The sequence below is a fragment of the Hyperoodon ampullatus genome, assembly GCF_949752795.1.
Source record: "Hyperoodon ampullatus genome assembly, chromosome: 3".
Taxonomy (NCBI): domain Eukaryota; kingdom Metazoa; phylum Chordata; class Mammalia; order Artiodactyla; family Ziphiidae; genus Hyperoodon; species Hyperoodon ampullatus.
This window is the reverse complement of record NC_136916.1, coordinates 95,147,069-95,165,257: the sequence shown is the minus strand read 5'-3', so window position 1 is coordinate 95,165,257 and position 18,189 is coordinate 95,147,069. Positions and strand designations below refer to the sequence as shown.

Sequence of the window (18,189 nt, the reverse complement as noted above, 5' to 3'; positions counted from 1 at the left end):
TCACTCTCATTAACACAATTCTGCACAGTATTCCTTTCCTCATGGTGCTCTCTTCTAAATTGAAGCCTTTTATGGCTGCATCTGTGTTTTAACACCTCTTCCTTGAAGAGGTGGGGGTTATAATGTGGAAAAGTAATAGCTATAGGAAAGGTTCTCAGAATATTTTGGGCAGCCACATATATGTCAAACAATATCCAGTAAATTGAAGATGAACATATCCCATTACATAGCAATTCCACTCTTGAGTAAATGCCATAAGGAAAAGCTAAATGCACTAGAGAAGCTTTCATACATGTTCATGTGTGTGATGTACATTCTTGTACAAGATGTACAGTTATACTGCAGCATTGTTTGTAATAGTTTAAAATAGGAAACAATTCTCATTAAGAGGAGAATGTTTAATAAATTGGAGTAATTCATAATCTGGAATAGTGCACAACAGTGAAAATAAATCATGCAAAGATAAATGTGTCAACATAGACAAATCTTAGATGTAAAATGTTAAGCAAAAAAAAAAAGATATGTAAAATAAATGTTTTCCCGAAAGATTGCCTCTTAACCTACAAATAAGCCATAGTATTTATAGGCTCCATTAACCATAAATATCAGTAAAAATAACTAAAGAATTAGCAGCCTTAATTAGGCCAGAAGCACAGACTATGGCAAGTTTGTATTAGAGGTCCTAGGAAATCTCTGGGCTACAAAACGTTAAAGTACAAAAGATCTGAATTCTGCTATGTTTATGTATTAGTTACCTATTGTTGCTTAGCAAATTACCACAAACTTAGTACCTTAAAACAACCCATTTACTGTCTCAGAGTTCTATGGGTCAGGTGTTTGGGCATGGCTTAACTGGGTCCTCTTCTTAGGGTCTCACAAGGCTGCAATCAAGATGTCAGACCTGGTTCCTCATCAAAGGCTTGACTGGGGAGGGATCTGCTTCCAGTTTCCCTCAGATTGTTGGCAGAATTTATATCCTTGTAGCTCTAGCAGGATGGGTGATATACTTACTCTTATATTATCACATACACATAATCATATATATACATCCTGCCCCTTTTGCCACATTCCATCAGTTAGAAGCAAATCACAGGCCTCACCCACACTCAAGAAAGGAAGGGGAAGAATATGCAAATATGTAATACCCAGGAGGTGAGGATCATGAAGCCACCTTAAAGTCTGTCTGTCACTTTCAATTTTTATTTCATCATTTCTGTTCTCCACTTTTTCTTGATCTCTATTATCCCCCTACCTCACCCCACCCCACCCCCCAACCAAAGATTTAAAAAAAACCAAAATGATTTGTGGTCCTTTTTTCTTGTAGTTGGCTTAAAATTGAATTCAGTGGATCCAGCAATGAGTATTGATCTTAAATACTTGGGAGTACAGCTACCTTTGGCTCCAGCCACTAGCTTTCCTTTCTGGAACCTTACAGGAACCAACCCTGCCTCACCTGGTGAGTGCATAGCGTTTGTAAAGGCAAACAAATTTGTGATAAAAATAAAATGCTACCATTGTTACAGACATATAGGGTACTCTAATGTAGATCTTTTATCTAGTGATGAGTCTTAATGATGATTTATACATTTTAGATGAAATTTTAGTAGCTAATTAGATATTAAATATTGGCTTGCTAGAATTTTGATCATCTTTTTTACTTTTTCTTTTATAGATGCTGGATTTCCCTTTGTTTCTAGGACAGGGAAGACTAATGACTTCACCAAGATCAAGGGATGGAGGGGAAAGTTTCATAGTGCTTCTGCATCTAGGAATGAAGGTAATCAGCTTTTTAAAAATTTATAAATACATTCTGAAACATGTGGCCAAAGACTTTTGTTAAAAGTAAGCCTTGGTTGTTTTTCTTTATCTCCTTTCCATGCTTTAAAATAAACTGAAAATAATTGTCTTGGCTGTTTTTGTTCATTTTCTGTGTCCCATAGTCCCCATCCTGGGGTTCAGTCGCTAACCATATCAAGCTTAAATAATCCTTGCAGCTTTTTCAAAGTGCACTTCCTTTTGGTTCCTACAGTTATAAAAAGCATCATTCTCAAGCATTATTTCAGAACTGTGTACTTCAGAGCTGTATGGTGATTCCCAATAGCATTGTAGTACTTCAAAATAAACTTCTAAATCCAATCTAGAATCTAAATTTTGACTGTATGCTTATTGGTCTCCTTTCTTAGTGCTTTTCCTTTCCCATTACACTTGTTTGCAGTTACACTCTAGCCAGATAAATTTACCATTTGTCCAATATAGTTTTTCTCATCTTTGAATCTTTGTAGTGTTATAATAGTGTAATGCTTGTCTTTCTACTAAACTTGCTTTTTCTTGTTCCATAAAAACTAAATTTTATACTCCTGTTTTTGTGCCCTTATCCTCTTCCCTTGTGTTTTGTGTCAGAATCCAGGTATTGCAGTCCCTTAAGTAACCTCTTGGTATTCTGTTGAGGTCAAATTTTAGTATATTTTTTGCATTTATGTTTTTACTTATGTCTCATCTCTATACTAAGGTCATAAGAGGTTGTCGACTCTTAGTGTTAATTATTACTATTGTTAGCACTTTGCAAAATTAATGTTAAATATATGTAATAAGATAATTTTAGATAATGGACTTTAATATAATTAGTATATGACATTCAGTGTCTTTACTTGGCTTTATATTTTTCCTTATTTCCGAGGAGGGATGGTTTGGAAGATTTAGTAGCTTATAAATTAATGCTCCTGGCCTTTTAAAAAATTTTTTATTTAATTAATTAATTTATTTTTGGCTGTGTTGGGTCTTCGTTGCTGTGCGCAGGCTTTCTGTAGTTGCAGGGAGTGGGGGCTGCTCTTCGTTCTGGTGTGCGGGCTTCTTATTGCGGTGGCTTCTCGTTGCAGAGCATGGGGTCTAGGCGTGCGGGCTTCAGTAGCCATGGCACGTGGGCTCCGTAGTTGTGGCTCGCGGGCTCTAGAGCACAGGCTCAGTAGTTGTGGCGCATGGGCTTAGTTGCTCCGTGACATGTGGGATCTTCCCAGAACAGGGATCAAACCCGTGTCCCCTGCATTGGCAGGTGGATTCTTAACCACTGAGCCACCAGGGAAGTCCCTGCTCCTGGCCTTTTTAAGTATCTTTTTCTACAGATATAAAGATCTGTCCTAGATTTAAGTATCTGTGTCTCTTTATTTCTAGGTGGAAATTCAGAAGGTTCATTGAAAAACCGTTCTGCTTTCTGCAGTGATAAGCTGGATGAGTACTTGGAAAATGAAGGCAAGCTGATGGAAACAAGCATGGGTTTCTCTTCTAATGCTCCCACATCTCCTGTGGTATACCAGCTTCCCACCAAGAGTACCAGCTATGTTCGAACACTTGATAGTGTACTGAAGAAGCAATCTACCATTTCCCCTTCTACCTCTTACTCTTTGAAGCCTCATTCTGTACCCTCTGTCTCTCGAAAGGCAAAGTCTCAAAACAAACAGGCACCTTTCAGTGGCCGAACTAAATCATCTTATAAATCCATTTTACCATACCCTGTTTCACCAAAGCAGAAACATAGTCATACTATTCCAGGAGATAAGGTTACCAAGAATTCTTCAACCACCATTTCAGAAAATCGGGTGAATAACTTGGTTGTGCCAACTTTAGATGAAAATACATTTCCAAAGCAGATTAGTTTGCGGCAGGCACACCAACAGCAGCAGCAGCAGCAGCAACAGGGAACTCGCCCTCCAGGATTGTCTAAATCTCAAGTGAAGCTAATGGATCTGGAAGACTGTGCACTTTGGGAGGGAAAACCAAGGACCTATATCACTGAAGAGCGAGCAGATGTATCCTTAACAACTCTGCTTACGGCTCAAGTAAGTATCTGTTGTTTTCCAGAAGCATATTAGTCTTGGCTAGAGAGAATTAGGTAGTCAGGAGAAATGGGAATGGGGCTTTTTGGCAGGAGGATGGGGCTTTTAGTTACCTTAGTGACAACTAAGGAAATGTCTTCCACGTTTGTTCTTCTTTATCAACTAGACACCATGTGTAGATTCCTCCTGCCAGCAGAGGGAGACTGTACAATTGTGCTTTTGAATTGTCCCTCTCCTGTGTAAAGGCAGCTGGCCATTATGAACTTTTCTAATTTCATTCTCCAGCATGTGGACAAGTACATTTACTGATCTTGTTAAAACAACTTTAAAAACTCTGCTTAGATGGTATTAAATCACAGAAAAATCCCCCAAATTATAAACCTACAGAGAAAAAGTTATGGTCTTTCATAAAATTTTATATTAAGAAATTTTCATTAATTATTGATTCACCTGTGTTAGCAGCCTCAGTGCATGTGAAATGATATAGCAGCACATGGGTAATTTTTTTTCATGAAATTTCTGTACTTTACTTTCCATTTTTTAAATTCTGTGACTAAATTCTAGAGCTAAAGATCATCAGATGTTGGGACAAAGTACAGATTGTGTCCTTTATAATCAGTCATTCCTAAAGACTTTTATGCATGTGTTATAATGTTCTCTTTTTATTAATTATCATAGAGCAGGGGTCAGTAAACTATTTATGTAAAGGGGCAGATAGTAAATATTTTAGGCTTTGCAGGCCATACAGTCTCTGTTGCATTTACTCAGCTCTGCTACTGTAATGCCATAGATGTTATGTAAATGAGTGAACCTGGCTGTGTTCCAATGAAACTTTAGTTAGGATTTGGCCTATGGGCCTTAAGTTTGTCAACCCCTGCTATAGAACATTATGCCTGATTTCTATTGAGAATACATTCATCCTTGTTGATATTTTGGCTCATAATTAATTAAAATATTTATTCTCTTTCTTGTCTGTGCTATGCATTAGAATGGGAGATTGCTTAGAGTTCTGTTTATACTCATGTTTTGTCCTTTGAATCTGCACTAATCTTGTACTGTTAGTACTGAGTGCTTAAGAGTTGGAGAAGGCAGACCAGTATATGACTGTAGGTTGTTAGGGGATGATTTAGTAGATTTATAATATTCTACTTTAACTTTAGGCATCTCTCAAAACTAAACCCATCCACACGATCATAAGGAAACGAGCCCCTCCATGCAACAATGACTTCTGTCGATTGGGTTGTGTATGTTCAAGTCTAGCTTTGGAGAAGCGCCAGCCTGCTCACTGCCGCCGACCAGACTGCATGTTTGGCTGCACTTGTTTGAAAAGAAAAGTTGTACTTGTTAAAGGGGGATCCAAAACTAAGCATTTCCAGAGGAAGACTGCTCATCGTGATCCAGTATTTTACGATAATTTGGGCGAGGAGCAAAGAGAAGAAGAAGAGGGAGTCAGGGAGGAGGAAGAACAATTGAAAGAGAAAAAGAAGAGAAAGAAGCTAGAATACAGTGAGTATTAATTGAGAGTTAAAACAGTATAGTTTTTTGTTTTTGTTTTTTTTGTTTTTTTATTAGTTTCTGCTTTATAACAAAGTGAATCAGTCATACATATACATCTGTTCCCACATCCCTGTTTTTTTTTTTTTTAAGAAAAGTATGGTTATTTCGGGACTTCCCTGGTGGTTCAGTGGTTAAGACCCTGTGCTCCCAAGGCAGGGGGCACGGGTTCAATCCCTGGTTGGGGAACTAAGATCCCTCATGCCACACGGTGTGGCCAAAAAAAAAAAAAGAGAAAAGAGGAAAAGTATGGTTATTTGAAAACATATTTCAAATATTACTTACTTTAATCCTAATCAGTGATCTCATAAGAATTTCTTATTATCCTTAAAATGCTCTTTCTATATGGCATGTGCGACATACACAAAACTGTGCACGCATGCCTTTTTTTAAATTGAAATTTTCTCTTGAAGATAGCTTTTTTGTGCTAAATTTGAATCATTCTCTTATTTGGATTTTCAGAATGCCTTTGAGGCTTCATCTTTTTTTCCGTGTGTCTTGCCCCCACTCCCTCACTTCATGCCCCCATGTTCTTTGAATATACAGATGATCATAGTAATCCATCATTTTCTTTTTTTCCCCCAAGCTGAATTTAGGTATAATTGACAAATTGCACATACTTAAAGTGTACAACATTATGATTTGGCATATGTATACTTTATGAAATAATTACCACACTCAAGTCAGCCAGCACACGTCATTTTATTTTCTAAAGGAAGAAGTTTACAGAAAGACCTTCTGGTCATGGTTTGAGCCATTCATCAGTTGGCTGGAGATTTGGGGACAGAATAAGGGCATAACTGAGTTGAGCATTATGTACTCTTTTGAAAAGCTTATTTTTCCTTTTTGGTATAATGTTATGTAGATTCAAGTTACATATTTCATTTTTGACTTTTTTTCCTTCCTATTATATCTTTTTTTTTTTTTTTTTTTTTTTGTGGTACGCGGGCCTCTCACTGTTGTGAACTCTCCCGTTGTGGAGCACAGGCCCCAGACGCGCAGGCTCAGCGGCCATGGCTCACGGGCCCAGCCGCTCCGCAGCATGTGGGATTTTCCCGGACCGGGGCACGAACCCGTGTCCCCTGCATCGGCAGGCGGACTCTCAACCACTGCGCCACCAGGGAAGCCCCCTATTATATCTTTTTATTTTGTTTAAATAGACTGACTATAATTTTACCATGTAATTGAAGAGTTCCTTGCTTCTTACTTTATTAGAGGATTAATATTCCATTTTTGGCAGTTTATATACATTTGTTAATTGCTTGCCATGTACTTACTTCAGTTAGATTGGATAATTAATATTTTTATGTATATTCTTCCAAGATTTTCTATTAATCCACTTGTGTGCATATGTATATATTTTTATAGAAATGGAACTACTGTGTATGTGGTAACTTACAGAAATTTCATATCATAAAGTCATGTTCTGCTTTCCATATTAACAGGTGCAACTCTATATTACAATTTTAGTTTTAATACCTTCATATTATTACAGTCCTTATGGCTGGACATTTAACCTTTATGGGTTTTCAAACAGTACGGTGATGAACATCCATGTTCAGTATAGGCTATTAAAAGTGGAATTGCTGTGACAATGAGTGCTTTTTAAACATTTATAAATGTTACTAGAATTATACCAACTACACATTTACCAGTAGTTGGATAGTGCCACTTCTATATTCTTTTTTTTTTATTTCTGGCTGTGTTGGGTCATCTTTGCTACGCGCGGGCTTTCTTCTAGTTGCAGCGAGCGGAGGCTACTCTTTGTTGCAGTGCGCGGGCTTCTCATTGTGGTGGCTTCTCTTCTCGCGGAGCACGGGCTCTAGAGCACGTGGGCTTTAGTAGATGTGCCTGGGCTCAGTAGTTGTGGCTCGTGGGCTCTAGAGCGCAGGCTCAGTAGTTGCGGTGCACGGGCTTAGTTGCTCCCTGGCATGTGGGATCTTCCCGGACCAGGGCTCAAACTCATGTCCCCTGCATTGGCAGGCAGATTCTTAACCACTGTGCCACCACACTGCGCCACCAGGGAAGCCCACTTCTATATTCTTAACATTGGATATTCAAACTAATAGGCAGAAATTGATGTCTTGTCTTAAATTTATATTTCTTCAGTGATAGGTTTATTGACCATTTGTCATAAACTTTCTTCTGTAAATTGCTTTTTAAAATTCTTTGCTAACTTTTATTGGAGTGGCTTTGTTTTTTCCCCATATATTTCCAAGAGTTTTATTTTTTTCCAGGTTGTAATTTTGTAATTTATATTTCAATTTTGTTCAAAGGTCTTCCCACCTCCCCTGACAAAGGAAAATCAGAGATGGTTAAGTCTGGCGGTCTCTTCTTTTTAAGGTTTTGGTTCTTTAGAAAGTCTTTCTGTATCCTCAAGATTTAAAAATATTTGGATTAGGGGCTTCCCTGGTGGCGTAGTGGTTGAGAGTCCACCTGCCAGTGAAGGGGACACGGGTTCGTGCCCCAGTCCGGGAAGATCCCACATGCCGCAGAGCGGCTAGGCCCGTGAGCCATGGCCGCTGGGCCTGCGCGTCCGGAGCCTGTGCTCCGCAACGGGAGAGGCCACAACAGTGAGAGGCCCGCGTACCGCAAAAAAAAAAAAAAGAAAAAAAATTTAGATTAATAAATGGGCTTAAAGGGCTTCCCTGGTGGCGCAGTGGTTGAGAATCTGCCTGCTAATGCAGGGGACACGGGTTTGAGCCCTGGTCTGGGAGGATCCCATATGCTGCGGAGCGACTAGGCCCATGAGCCACAACTACTGAGCCTGCGCGTCTGGAGCCTGTGCTCCGCAACAAGAGAGGCCGCGATAGTGAGAGGCCCGCGCACCATGATGAAGAGTGGCCCCCACTTGCCACAACTAGAGAAAGCCCTCGCACAGAAACGAAGACCCAACACAGCAAAAATAAATAAATTAATTAATAAACTCCTACCCCCAACATCTAAAAAAATAAAAATAAATAAATGGGCTTAAAAAATTAAATTGTTCATATATCTGGAATTTATTTGATGTGAGACTTGTCATAGGGCTTCATTTTTCCCCCAAATGGCTAGCTAGTTGTACCATCACTTGTTGAGAGTAAATACTTTCCCTACTGGTTTAAAGTGTCACCTATGATACAGGAAATTAAAATATACCAATGTTTGGGTCTGTTTTTCGTTTCTGCTGTCCATTTTGTGACCAGTGCCAGGCTGTTTTAATTGGTATTTCAGTGTTTAAATAAGGTACTACCTTCATATACCTAAATGATCTTTCTGTAAATATGATTTAAAAGGTTTAAAATGAAATATAATACAAAATTATTAATTTAGTTTTATCTACACCTCCTTACTGAGTTTATTCCCATCCTGCACTTAGAGCAACTCTTTTCCATTTCAAAGCAACAGAAATAAGTTACAAAAGCCACAGCAGTAGGAATACTGTGTATCTGTTAAGTTTATTACTTTGTTTTCTTGGTAGAGTCTTTACCCTGTGTCTTAATCAGAGTTAAACTCCAGAAGGCAGTCAATTATCATAGTATATTTGGGTTTTCTCACTGGTGTAGTCCTTACTGAAAGACATGGTCTACGGTGCTCTAGGAACCATTAATTTTCTTGTACTGTTAGGGGACAGTGAGGAAAGGAGGGAAGATATTTGTGTTATGATTGCTCTGTAAAAGGAGTAGAAATAGCGAAGAGTTCTTGGAGACAGAAATGTTGCTGAGACCGAAAACAAACAAACAAAAATAAATACAAAAACTGGAAGAAGAAGAAATCTATCAGTATGTTTTGCAAAAAGATAGGAGGAAAACGAGAAAAAAAATTGCTGTGATTTAAAGGAGTTGGAGAAAGTGAGGAGAGAAATGGAAGAGAGAAATTACTCAAAGAAATGATGGTGGAGGCACTGCCCTGGTGGTCCAGTGGTTAAGACTCCGTGCTTCCACTGTGGGGGGTGAGGGTTTGATCCCTGGTCAGGGAACTAAGATCCTGCATGCTGTGCAGCGTGCCCCCTGCCCCAGAAAAAAGAAATGATGGTAGAAAATGTCTCGGAGCTGAAGGACATGACACTTCTGATTTAAAGGGCCCACTGAATACCAGGCAGAAATAATTTTAAGGTGACTCTATCTAGACACATTCTTCTGACGTTTCAGAGCATTGAGGGTGAAGAAGATATCCTGAACTCTTTTAAAGAGAAGGCACTTTTCCTAGGAAGGATTTAGAATCAGTTTGATATCAAAGTAACACTGGACGTTTGCATCATTGTTTCTAAAATCAGAGTCTAGGGACTTCCCTGGTGGTCCAGTGGTTGAGAATTCACCTTCCAATGCAGGGGATGCAGGTTCAGTCCCTCGTCGGGGAGGATCCCGTATGCCGTGGGGCAACTGGAAGCCCGTACGCCACAACTACAGAGCCCACTTGCTCTGGAGCTCACACACCACAACTAGAGAGAAGCCCATGTGCCGTGGCGACGAGCCTGCGCACTGCAATGAAAGATACTCTGTGATGCAACTAAGATCCGACTAAGCCCCCCCCCAAAAAAAAAATTAGAGTCAAGTGGGGACTGGATGAATTTTTAACCTAGCATTGTTGGCCAAATTATAAATCATAATTTATAATTATGCATGAGATAGAGATATATTAAAACATACAATCAGGTTGCAGGAAGTTGATCTCTTGGAGACTCCTGGTGAATTTCTTGAGGTTGTGCTCCAGAAAATGGAATACAAAAAATTCAAGAAGCATGAGATAACATCTAGTGAATTGTGGACCCAGCCCAAGAGGGGGAGAAAACAATCTTAGGATGACAACTACAAAGCAAGACTAGAAAGCAAGTAGTCTAATTTAAAGTAGAAAATCAGGGCTTCCTTGGTGGCATAGTGGTTGAGAGTCTGCCTGCCGATGCAGGGGACGCAGGTTTGTGCCCCGGTCCAGAAAGATCCCACATGCTGCGGAGTGGCTGGGCATGTGAGCCATGGCCGCTGAGCCTGCGCGTCCGGAGCCTGTGCTCCGCAACGGGAGAGGCCACAACAGTGAGAGGCCCGCGTACTGCAAAAAAAAAAAAAAAAAAAAAGAAATGACATGGTTAAGAACCTGGATGATTAATGTTTAGGTGAAGATTCACGCCACCTTCATCAATTAAAAAAAAACCAATTAAGAACACTGGAAGGAAAAAATTTGTTCAGGAAAATTATGGTCCAACTATGAACCAATACAATTTTTGGTAAAATTTTGAGCAATTAAGAGTATAAGAAAAGAGAATCTGTTGGACAGTTTCAGCAAACTTAGTGGTATAGAATTACATTTTCTTCCTCTAAGGGGTCAGTCACATTAGTTGATTCTACAAGGATTGATCATATAAGCATAATTTTGTAAGAAATGTATTGGTATTTTGATTTTTAGAATTGGCATATACAAATTGCTAAAGTTCCAAATGGAATTTTAGAACAGAAATCAGTACTATAAATCATGACAATGTGAAAGTAGCGCTATAGCCGACAGAAGATGAAAAGTGGAGCAAGTTTAGAATGCTAATTTCCTTATCTTTCATCACACTTGAGTCCTTAGCCACTGCTAAATCATGGAGTTGAGGAGAAAGTGTTTGATTTAGGATTATTGAGGTAACCACCAAAACTAAACACAAATGGTTGAAAGTAGTCAGTCGTGGGGACTGTGACACTGGGTATGTTGGAAGACTTGCCTTTCATTTTTGTGTCATTTTGTACAGCTTGAATTTTTTTCGTCTTTTGTATTTATTCTGTAGTTGATGTATAAATTAAAAATTAGTGTTTTTGATGCATGAAATCTAGGCATTTGACGATAGCTTTTTTTGTCATTGTAATAGACTTAAAAATTGTTCTGCCATTAGTGGCCCATTAATCCATTGATGTGAACAGAAGGATATTAACGTTATTAGCCAGTCTTTGTGAAGAGCACTGTATAAGGGTATGTCATTTAAATCTTGCAACCTTTTGTGATAAGGAGGTTTCTCCATTTTACAAATACACTAACCGAGTGCTTAGAGCGTTTAAGTGACTTCTTCCTCAAGGTCACATTGCTGTTAAGTGAGCGGTAGGGATTTGAACCCAAGTTTTCCAAGTCTTTGTGTTTTTTCTCCTGTGTAAGATACAATTTCTGAAATTTGGCCTTCACTCTTATTACCTGTTTACTCTTGCATTTGTCTAAAAATACTGCAGGTGGTATTGATATAAAAGCACTGTGCTTAGCTGCTGTGGATTGTACCATGACAAAGGATTAAAAATCTGGTGTTCCTCCTTTCTCAGCCCACTTAGAATGTTGTTAGAGATATATACCTACGAGTTAACTTTATGTAAAGAGATCAATAAAATTGATATCTGTAGGAAACTGATTAGGAAAAAAGAACACAAAAATTACCAGGATCAGGAATGAGAAGTAACATTACTGCAGACTTTAAAAGGATAATAAGGAAATATTAGGAACAATTTTATGCCAATAAATTGGACAACTTAGATGAAATGAACAAATTTTTTGAAAGATACAAAGCTACCAGACTCACTTAAGAAGAAATAAGTAATTGTTTAGCCCTGTACCTGTGAACTTGTAGTGAAAACTCCCACAATAATGACACCAGTTCCAGATGTCTTCACGGTTAATTCTACAAAACTGTTTAAGGAAGAAATAATATCCAGTCTACACAAACGCTTCCGTAAAATGGTTTTATTCTGTGAGCCCAGCATTACCCTGATACTCAAACCAGAAAAACACATTACAATAGAACTGTAGAGTAATATCCCTGAGGAATGAATATATATATATATATATAAATCATAAATGAAAATTTAGCAAATCAAATCCAAGAGTATATTTGAAGGATAAGTACATCATGGCCTAGTGGGGTTTATTCCAGTTCTGCAGGGTTAATTTAACACCTGAAAATAATCACTGTAGTTCACCGTTACCATAACAGACTTTTTAAAAAATGCCATATGGTGATTTCAATAGATATTTTGAAAATTTGACAAAATCCATTTCTGGTAAAAGTTCTTAAGCACACTAGGAATAGCAGGAGACTTCCTCAACCTGATAAGGAGCATCTATAAAAAACCCTACAGGGACATCCCTGGTGGCACAGTGGGTAAGATTTTGCACTCCCAATGTAGGGGGCCTGGTTTCGATGGGAACTAGATCCCACATGCATGCCTCAAGTAAGAGTTCGCATGCCACAACTAAGGAACCCAAGTGCCGCAACTAAGGAGCCTGTGAGCCTCAACTAAGACCTGGTACAACCAAATAAATAAATAAATATTATAACACAAACAAAAACAAAAAAAACCTCTACAGCCAACATACTAATGATGCTGAGTGCTTTTCCCCAGAGATTGGGAGTGAGGAATATTGTCCTCTTTCATCATGTCTATTTAACATCATACATTCTAGCCAGTGCAGTAAGGCATGAAAACGAAAATGCATCCAGGTTGGAAAGGAAGAAATAAAATTGGCTTTTTCATAGATAGGGAAATTCTAGGGAATCTACAAGAAAGCTACTAGAACTGTAAGTTAGTTTAGTGAGGTTACAGCATACAACAATATCAGTATACAGTGTATTTGTATATATACCAATGAACAACTGGAAATTGGAATTAAAAATACCATTTAAAGAACATACAAAGAAATGAAATGCTTAAGGATAAGTTGCAAAAAAAGAAAAACACTTTATACCGAAAAGTGCTGAGAGCACTTTAAAAGATCTAAGTAAATGGAGAGGTACACAGTTTTCATGCATCAGAGGACTCTGTTGGTAAGATACAGTTTTCCTCAGATTGATTTATAAATTTGATGCTGTTCCAGTCAAAACCTCAACAGGCTACTTCTGGTAGAAATTGGTGAGTTGTTTCTAAAATTTATGTGGAAAACAAAGGACTTATAATAGTCCTTTAATAAACAACTTTGATAAAGAACATAGTTGATAGACTTACACTACCTGATTTTAAGACTTACTATAAAGCTGATGTAATTGGGATAAAGAAAAAGACATTCACATACCTCATTTTATTGCACTTGGTTTTATTGTGCTTTGCAGATACTGCAGTTTTTATAAATTGAAGGTTTGTGGCAGTCTGGCGTCCAGCAAGTCTGTTGGCACCAATTTTTCCAGGAACATATGCTCCCTTCATGTCTTTGTCTTGTAGTTCGGTAATTCTCAAAATATTTCAAACTTTTTCATTATAATTACACTTGTTTTGGTGATCCTTGATCAATGATCTCTGATGTTACTAATGTAATTGTTTTGGGGCTCTATGAATTGCACCGGTAGAAGATGGCAAATATAATAAATGTTGTGTGTGTTCTGACTACTCTAGCTACTGGCTATTTCCCATCTCTCTCCCGCTCCTTGACCTCCCTATTCCCTGAGACACAACAATATTGAAATTAGGCCGATTAATAACCCTACAATGGCATCTAAGTTTTCAAGTGAAAGGAAGAGTCTTACATTTCTCATTTTAAATCAAAGTTGGAAATGATTAAGCTTAGTGAGGAGGGCATGTCAAAAGCTGAGATGTGCTGAAAGCTAGGCCTCTTGCACCAGTTAGCCAAGTTGTGAATGCAAAGGAAAAGTTCTTGAAGGAAATTAAAAATGCTACTCCAGTGAACACATGAATAATAAGAAAGCGAAACAGTCTTATTGCTGACATTCAGAAAGTTTAAGTGGTTTGAATAGAATATCAAGCCAGTCACAACATTCCCTTAAGCCAAAGCCTAATCCAGAGCAAGGCCCTAACTCTCTTCAATTCTATGAAGGCTGCTGAGAGAGGTGAAGAAGCTGCAGAAGAAAAGTTTGAAGCTAGCTGTGGTTGGTTCTTGAGGTTTATGGAAAGAAGCTGTCTCAATAACATAAAAGTGAAAGGAGAAGCAGCAAGTGCTGATATAGAAGCTGCAGCAAGTTAATCCAGATCTATCTCACATAATTAATGAAGGTTGCTACACTAAACTGCAGATTTTCAATGTAGGCGAAACAGCATTTTGAAGGAAGAAGATGCCATCTAATACAATTCTGTTAGTTTTTGCATCACGTATTTTGATGGTCTTTCATTAGGTGTGTAAATGTTTGTGATAGTTATTTCTTCTGGATGGATTGAACCTTTTATTAATATGTAATGTCCTTCTTTGTCTCTTGCAATCTTTTTTGATTTAATGTTTACTTGGTCTGATCTTAGTATAGCCATCCCTGTTCTCTTTTAGTTATTACTTGCATGGAATATCATTTTCCATCCTTTCACTTTCAACCTGTTTGTATCTTTGGCTCTCAAGAGAGTCTCTTGTACACAGGGTATAGTTGGATCATGCGTTTTTTAAATCAATTCTGCCAATATTTCTTTTGATGGGAGAATTTAATCTATTTACATTTAAAATAATTATTGATAAGGAGGGACTTCTGTCATTGTGCTGTTTGTTTTCTATATGCCTTAAAACTCTTTAGTTCCTCATTTCCTGCATTACTGTATTATTTTGTGTTTAGTTGATATTTTGTTGTGAAATGTTTAAATTTTTTTCTCATTTCCTTTATGGGTATTCTATAGCTATTTTTTTGTGGTTACCATAGGGGTTACATTTACCATCCTGAAGTTATAACATTCTAATTTGAATTTATACCAACTTAACTTGAATAACAGAAAAACTCTTCTCCTTTATAGCTATGTTTCCATACCTTTTGGTTGTTGATGTCACAGTATTACATATTTATACATTGTGTGTTCAAAAACATAAATAATTTTTTGAAGTGCCTTAATTCTTAAATTATGTAGAAAACAAGATTTGGAGTTATAAACTAAAAATACAGTAATACTAACTTTCATAGTAATGATTTTTTCCCTTTAAATGTATTACTCTCTCAAATCCTGTAGAAAATGGAAAGTGCAGTTACAAACCATTGTTATAATAATACTGGCTTTTATAATTGCCCATGTATTTACCTGTAGTGAGATCTTTATTTTTCCATATAAGTTTGAATTATTGTCTAGTGTCCTTTCATTTCACCTTGCAGAACTCCCTTGAATATTTTTTGCATGCAGGTTTAATGGTCATGAACTACCTCAGCTTTTGTTTATCTGAGAATTTCTTAATTTCTCCCTCACTATTGAAGGACAGTTTTGCCACATACAGGATTTTAGCAGTTTGAATAGATCAGCTCACTGTCTGGTGGCTTCCAAAGTTTCAGATGAGTAATCTGCTCATATTTTTATTGAGGATCCCTTGTAATGATTTGTTTCTCTCTTGCTGCTTGTCTTTCTCTTTTTGTGAAAGTTTGATTATAATGTGTCTCAGTGTGGGCCTCTATGAGTTCATCTTGGAATTTGTTGGGCTTTCTGGATGTTTATATTCATGTCTTTCCTTGAAGTTTGAAAGTTTTCAGCTGTTATTTCTTCAGATGTTCTCTCTGCCCATTTCTTTTTCTCTTCTCTCTCTGGAATGCCTGTGATGCCTATATTGGTCCACTTGATGGTATCACACAGGTCCTTAGGCTCTGTTCACTTGTCTTTAATCTCTTTTATTCCTGTTCCTCAGACTCCATGATTTGCATTGTCCTATCTTCAAGTTCACTGATTCTTTCTTTTGCCTGTTCAAATCTGTCTTTGAATCCCTCTAGCTAATTTTTCATTTTAGTTACTGTACTTTCCAGCTCCAGGATTGCTTTTTGGTTTCTTTCAGGTTTTATGTCTCTTTATCAGTATTCCCATTTTACTTACACATTGTTTTCTTGACTTTCTCCACATCTTCCTTTATTTTTTTGAGTATCTTTTTAAGACAGCTGTTTAAAAGTCTTTGGTATATCTGTCATTAGGTCCTTTTCAGGGACATTTTGTTGATTTATTTTTTTCCTTTGAATTGGCCATACTTTCTTGTTTCTTTGTATGCCTTGTGATGTTTTGTGGAACACTGGACATTTGAGTCTAATAATGTGGTAACTCTGGAAATCAGATTCTCCTTCCTCAGGGTTTTCTGTTTGTTTGTTTTGTTATTGTTTTTGTTTTTTTGATTGTTGTAGGCTGTCTTTGTGCCAAGGATCAGCCTGAGGTGTAAACTTAAGGTATTCTCAGGTCTTTTCTGAGCCTTTCATTGGGCATGCATAGTCACTTTCTAATTTTCCTCATATATGCAGAGTTTTGGTTTTTTTGTTCTGTTTTGTTTTTTGGGGTTTTTTAGTGTTATAGTCTTTAATGTCTGGCTTCCAAAAAGGGGAAAAAGTGAAAAATGAAGAGGGGAAAAGGGTGCTGTCCATTTAAATCCCCTGGAAGTTACTTAAGACAAAGGGGGTAACGCCTTGCAGTAGTGTGGGGAGCTTCAGCAGCAATGGTTTCCTGCCTCTTTGTCTGCACCTCTGTTGCCAGAAGCAGCAGTCAGAGCAGAGATCCCTGATATTTGGAAGACAAGGTCCTTTCTGCTCACCCTGGCTCCCACTGTGTGTAAGCTGCTCCAGGAACACATGCCCAGCTGCCTGCCAGGTGACAGGAGGGATGAAGAATGGGTAGCTGCTATTGTGCCAAGAGCTGAAATTGAACACAAAATTTACTGTCCAGGTCTTCTGGAAGTTGTAAGCCTTCAGCAGACTCCAGAGTTTCAAAATACATCAAACAGATTCTGTCAGTACAGTTGTTGTTCAGATCTTGGGTTATATATGCACTGCTGCCTACTCCACCATCTCCCCAGAAACCTCTCAATATCCATTCTTAAATTAAAAAACAACCAAAAAACCCAAAAAACTGTTAGCAAGCAAAACTGAATATTGTAATGGTGTTCCTTCTCTTTTTCATCTGTAATTTCATTGCAATCCTAATCAAAATCTTGACAGCTTTTTATGTGAAGCTTGAAAAGCTGATTCCAAAATTTATATGAATATGCAAGGACCTAGAAATAGCCAGGAGGGATGTTGAACGTCTCATTTATAATTGGAAATGCAAACTACATCCACAGCAAGATTCCACTACATGCCTGCCAGAATGGTTATAACAAAAATCCTCTGATAATATCAACTCTTGATAAATGGGAACTCTCATGCACTGCTAATGGGAATGTAAATTGGTATAACCACTTTGGAAAGTAGTTTGACAGTACCCACTGAAATTGGTGATTCACATGCCCTTGATCTAGCAGTTTGACTCCTAAGTAACCAGCAGAACTGCGGTCTACAACAATGTTTATGGCACCATGACGCAGAGTAACTAAAATCTGAAAACAAACCCAGATACCTAATAGCAGTAGAATGAATAAATAATAGTATGAATAATCAGTGGAGTAGTATACCACAGTAAAAATAAATGAATTATGTGCAACAGCATGTAGATACATTTTACAGATATGTTGTGTGAGAAGAAAAAAAGCTATGCAAAGAACACATCTCTGTAATTATCCTTTAAAGATTTCAAAAGTAAGCAAAATTATTATTATATTTTTTAACATCTTTATTGGAGTATAATTGCTTTACAATGGTGCATCAGTTTCTGCTTTATAACAAAGTGAATCAGCTATACATATTCATATATCCCCATATCTCCTCCCTCTTGCGTCTCCCTCCCAACCTCCCTATCCCACCCCTCTAGGTGGTCACAAAGCACCAAGCTGATCTCCCTGTGCTATGCGGCTGCTTCCCACTAGCTATCTGTTTTACATTTGGTAGTGTATTTATGTCCATGCCACTGTCTCACTTCGTCCCAGCTTACCCTTCCCCCTCTCCGTGTCCTCAAGTCCATTCTCTATGCCTGCATCTTTATTCCTGTTCTGCCCCTAGGTTCTTCAGAACCTTTTCTTTTTTTTAGATTCCATATATATGTGTTAGCATACAGTATTTTTC

At 37.8% G+C, this 18,189-nt stretch overlaps 1 protein-coding gene across 6 annotated transcripts in view; it reads left to right on the top strand.

The window, feature by feature from the left end:
* MGA (MAX dimerization protein MGA) overlaps positions 1 to 18,189 on the top strand; it is a gene marked incomplete at its 5' end in the record, with an annotated part of 89,319 nt that overhangs the window by 38,006 nt on the left and 33,124 nt on the right. For all 6 annotated transcript variants that reach the window (XM_079698843.1, XM_079698844.1, XM_079698842.1 and 3 more), the window contains 4 exons: positions 1,325 to 1,456; positions 1,673 to 1,777; positions 3,169 to 3,833; positions 4,991 to 5,336. In XM_079698843.1, coding sequence (XP_079554969.1) covers positions 1,325 to 1,456; positions 1,673 to 1,777; positions 3,169 to 3,833; positions 4,991 to 5,336 — 1,248 coding nt within the window. The remainder of the gene's footprint in view (positions 1 to 1,324; positions 1,457 to 1,672; positions 1,778 to 3,168; positions 3,834 to 4,990; positions 5,337 to 18,189) is intronic.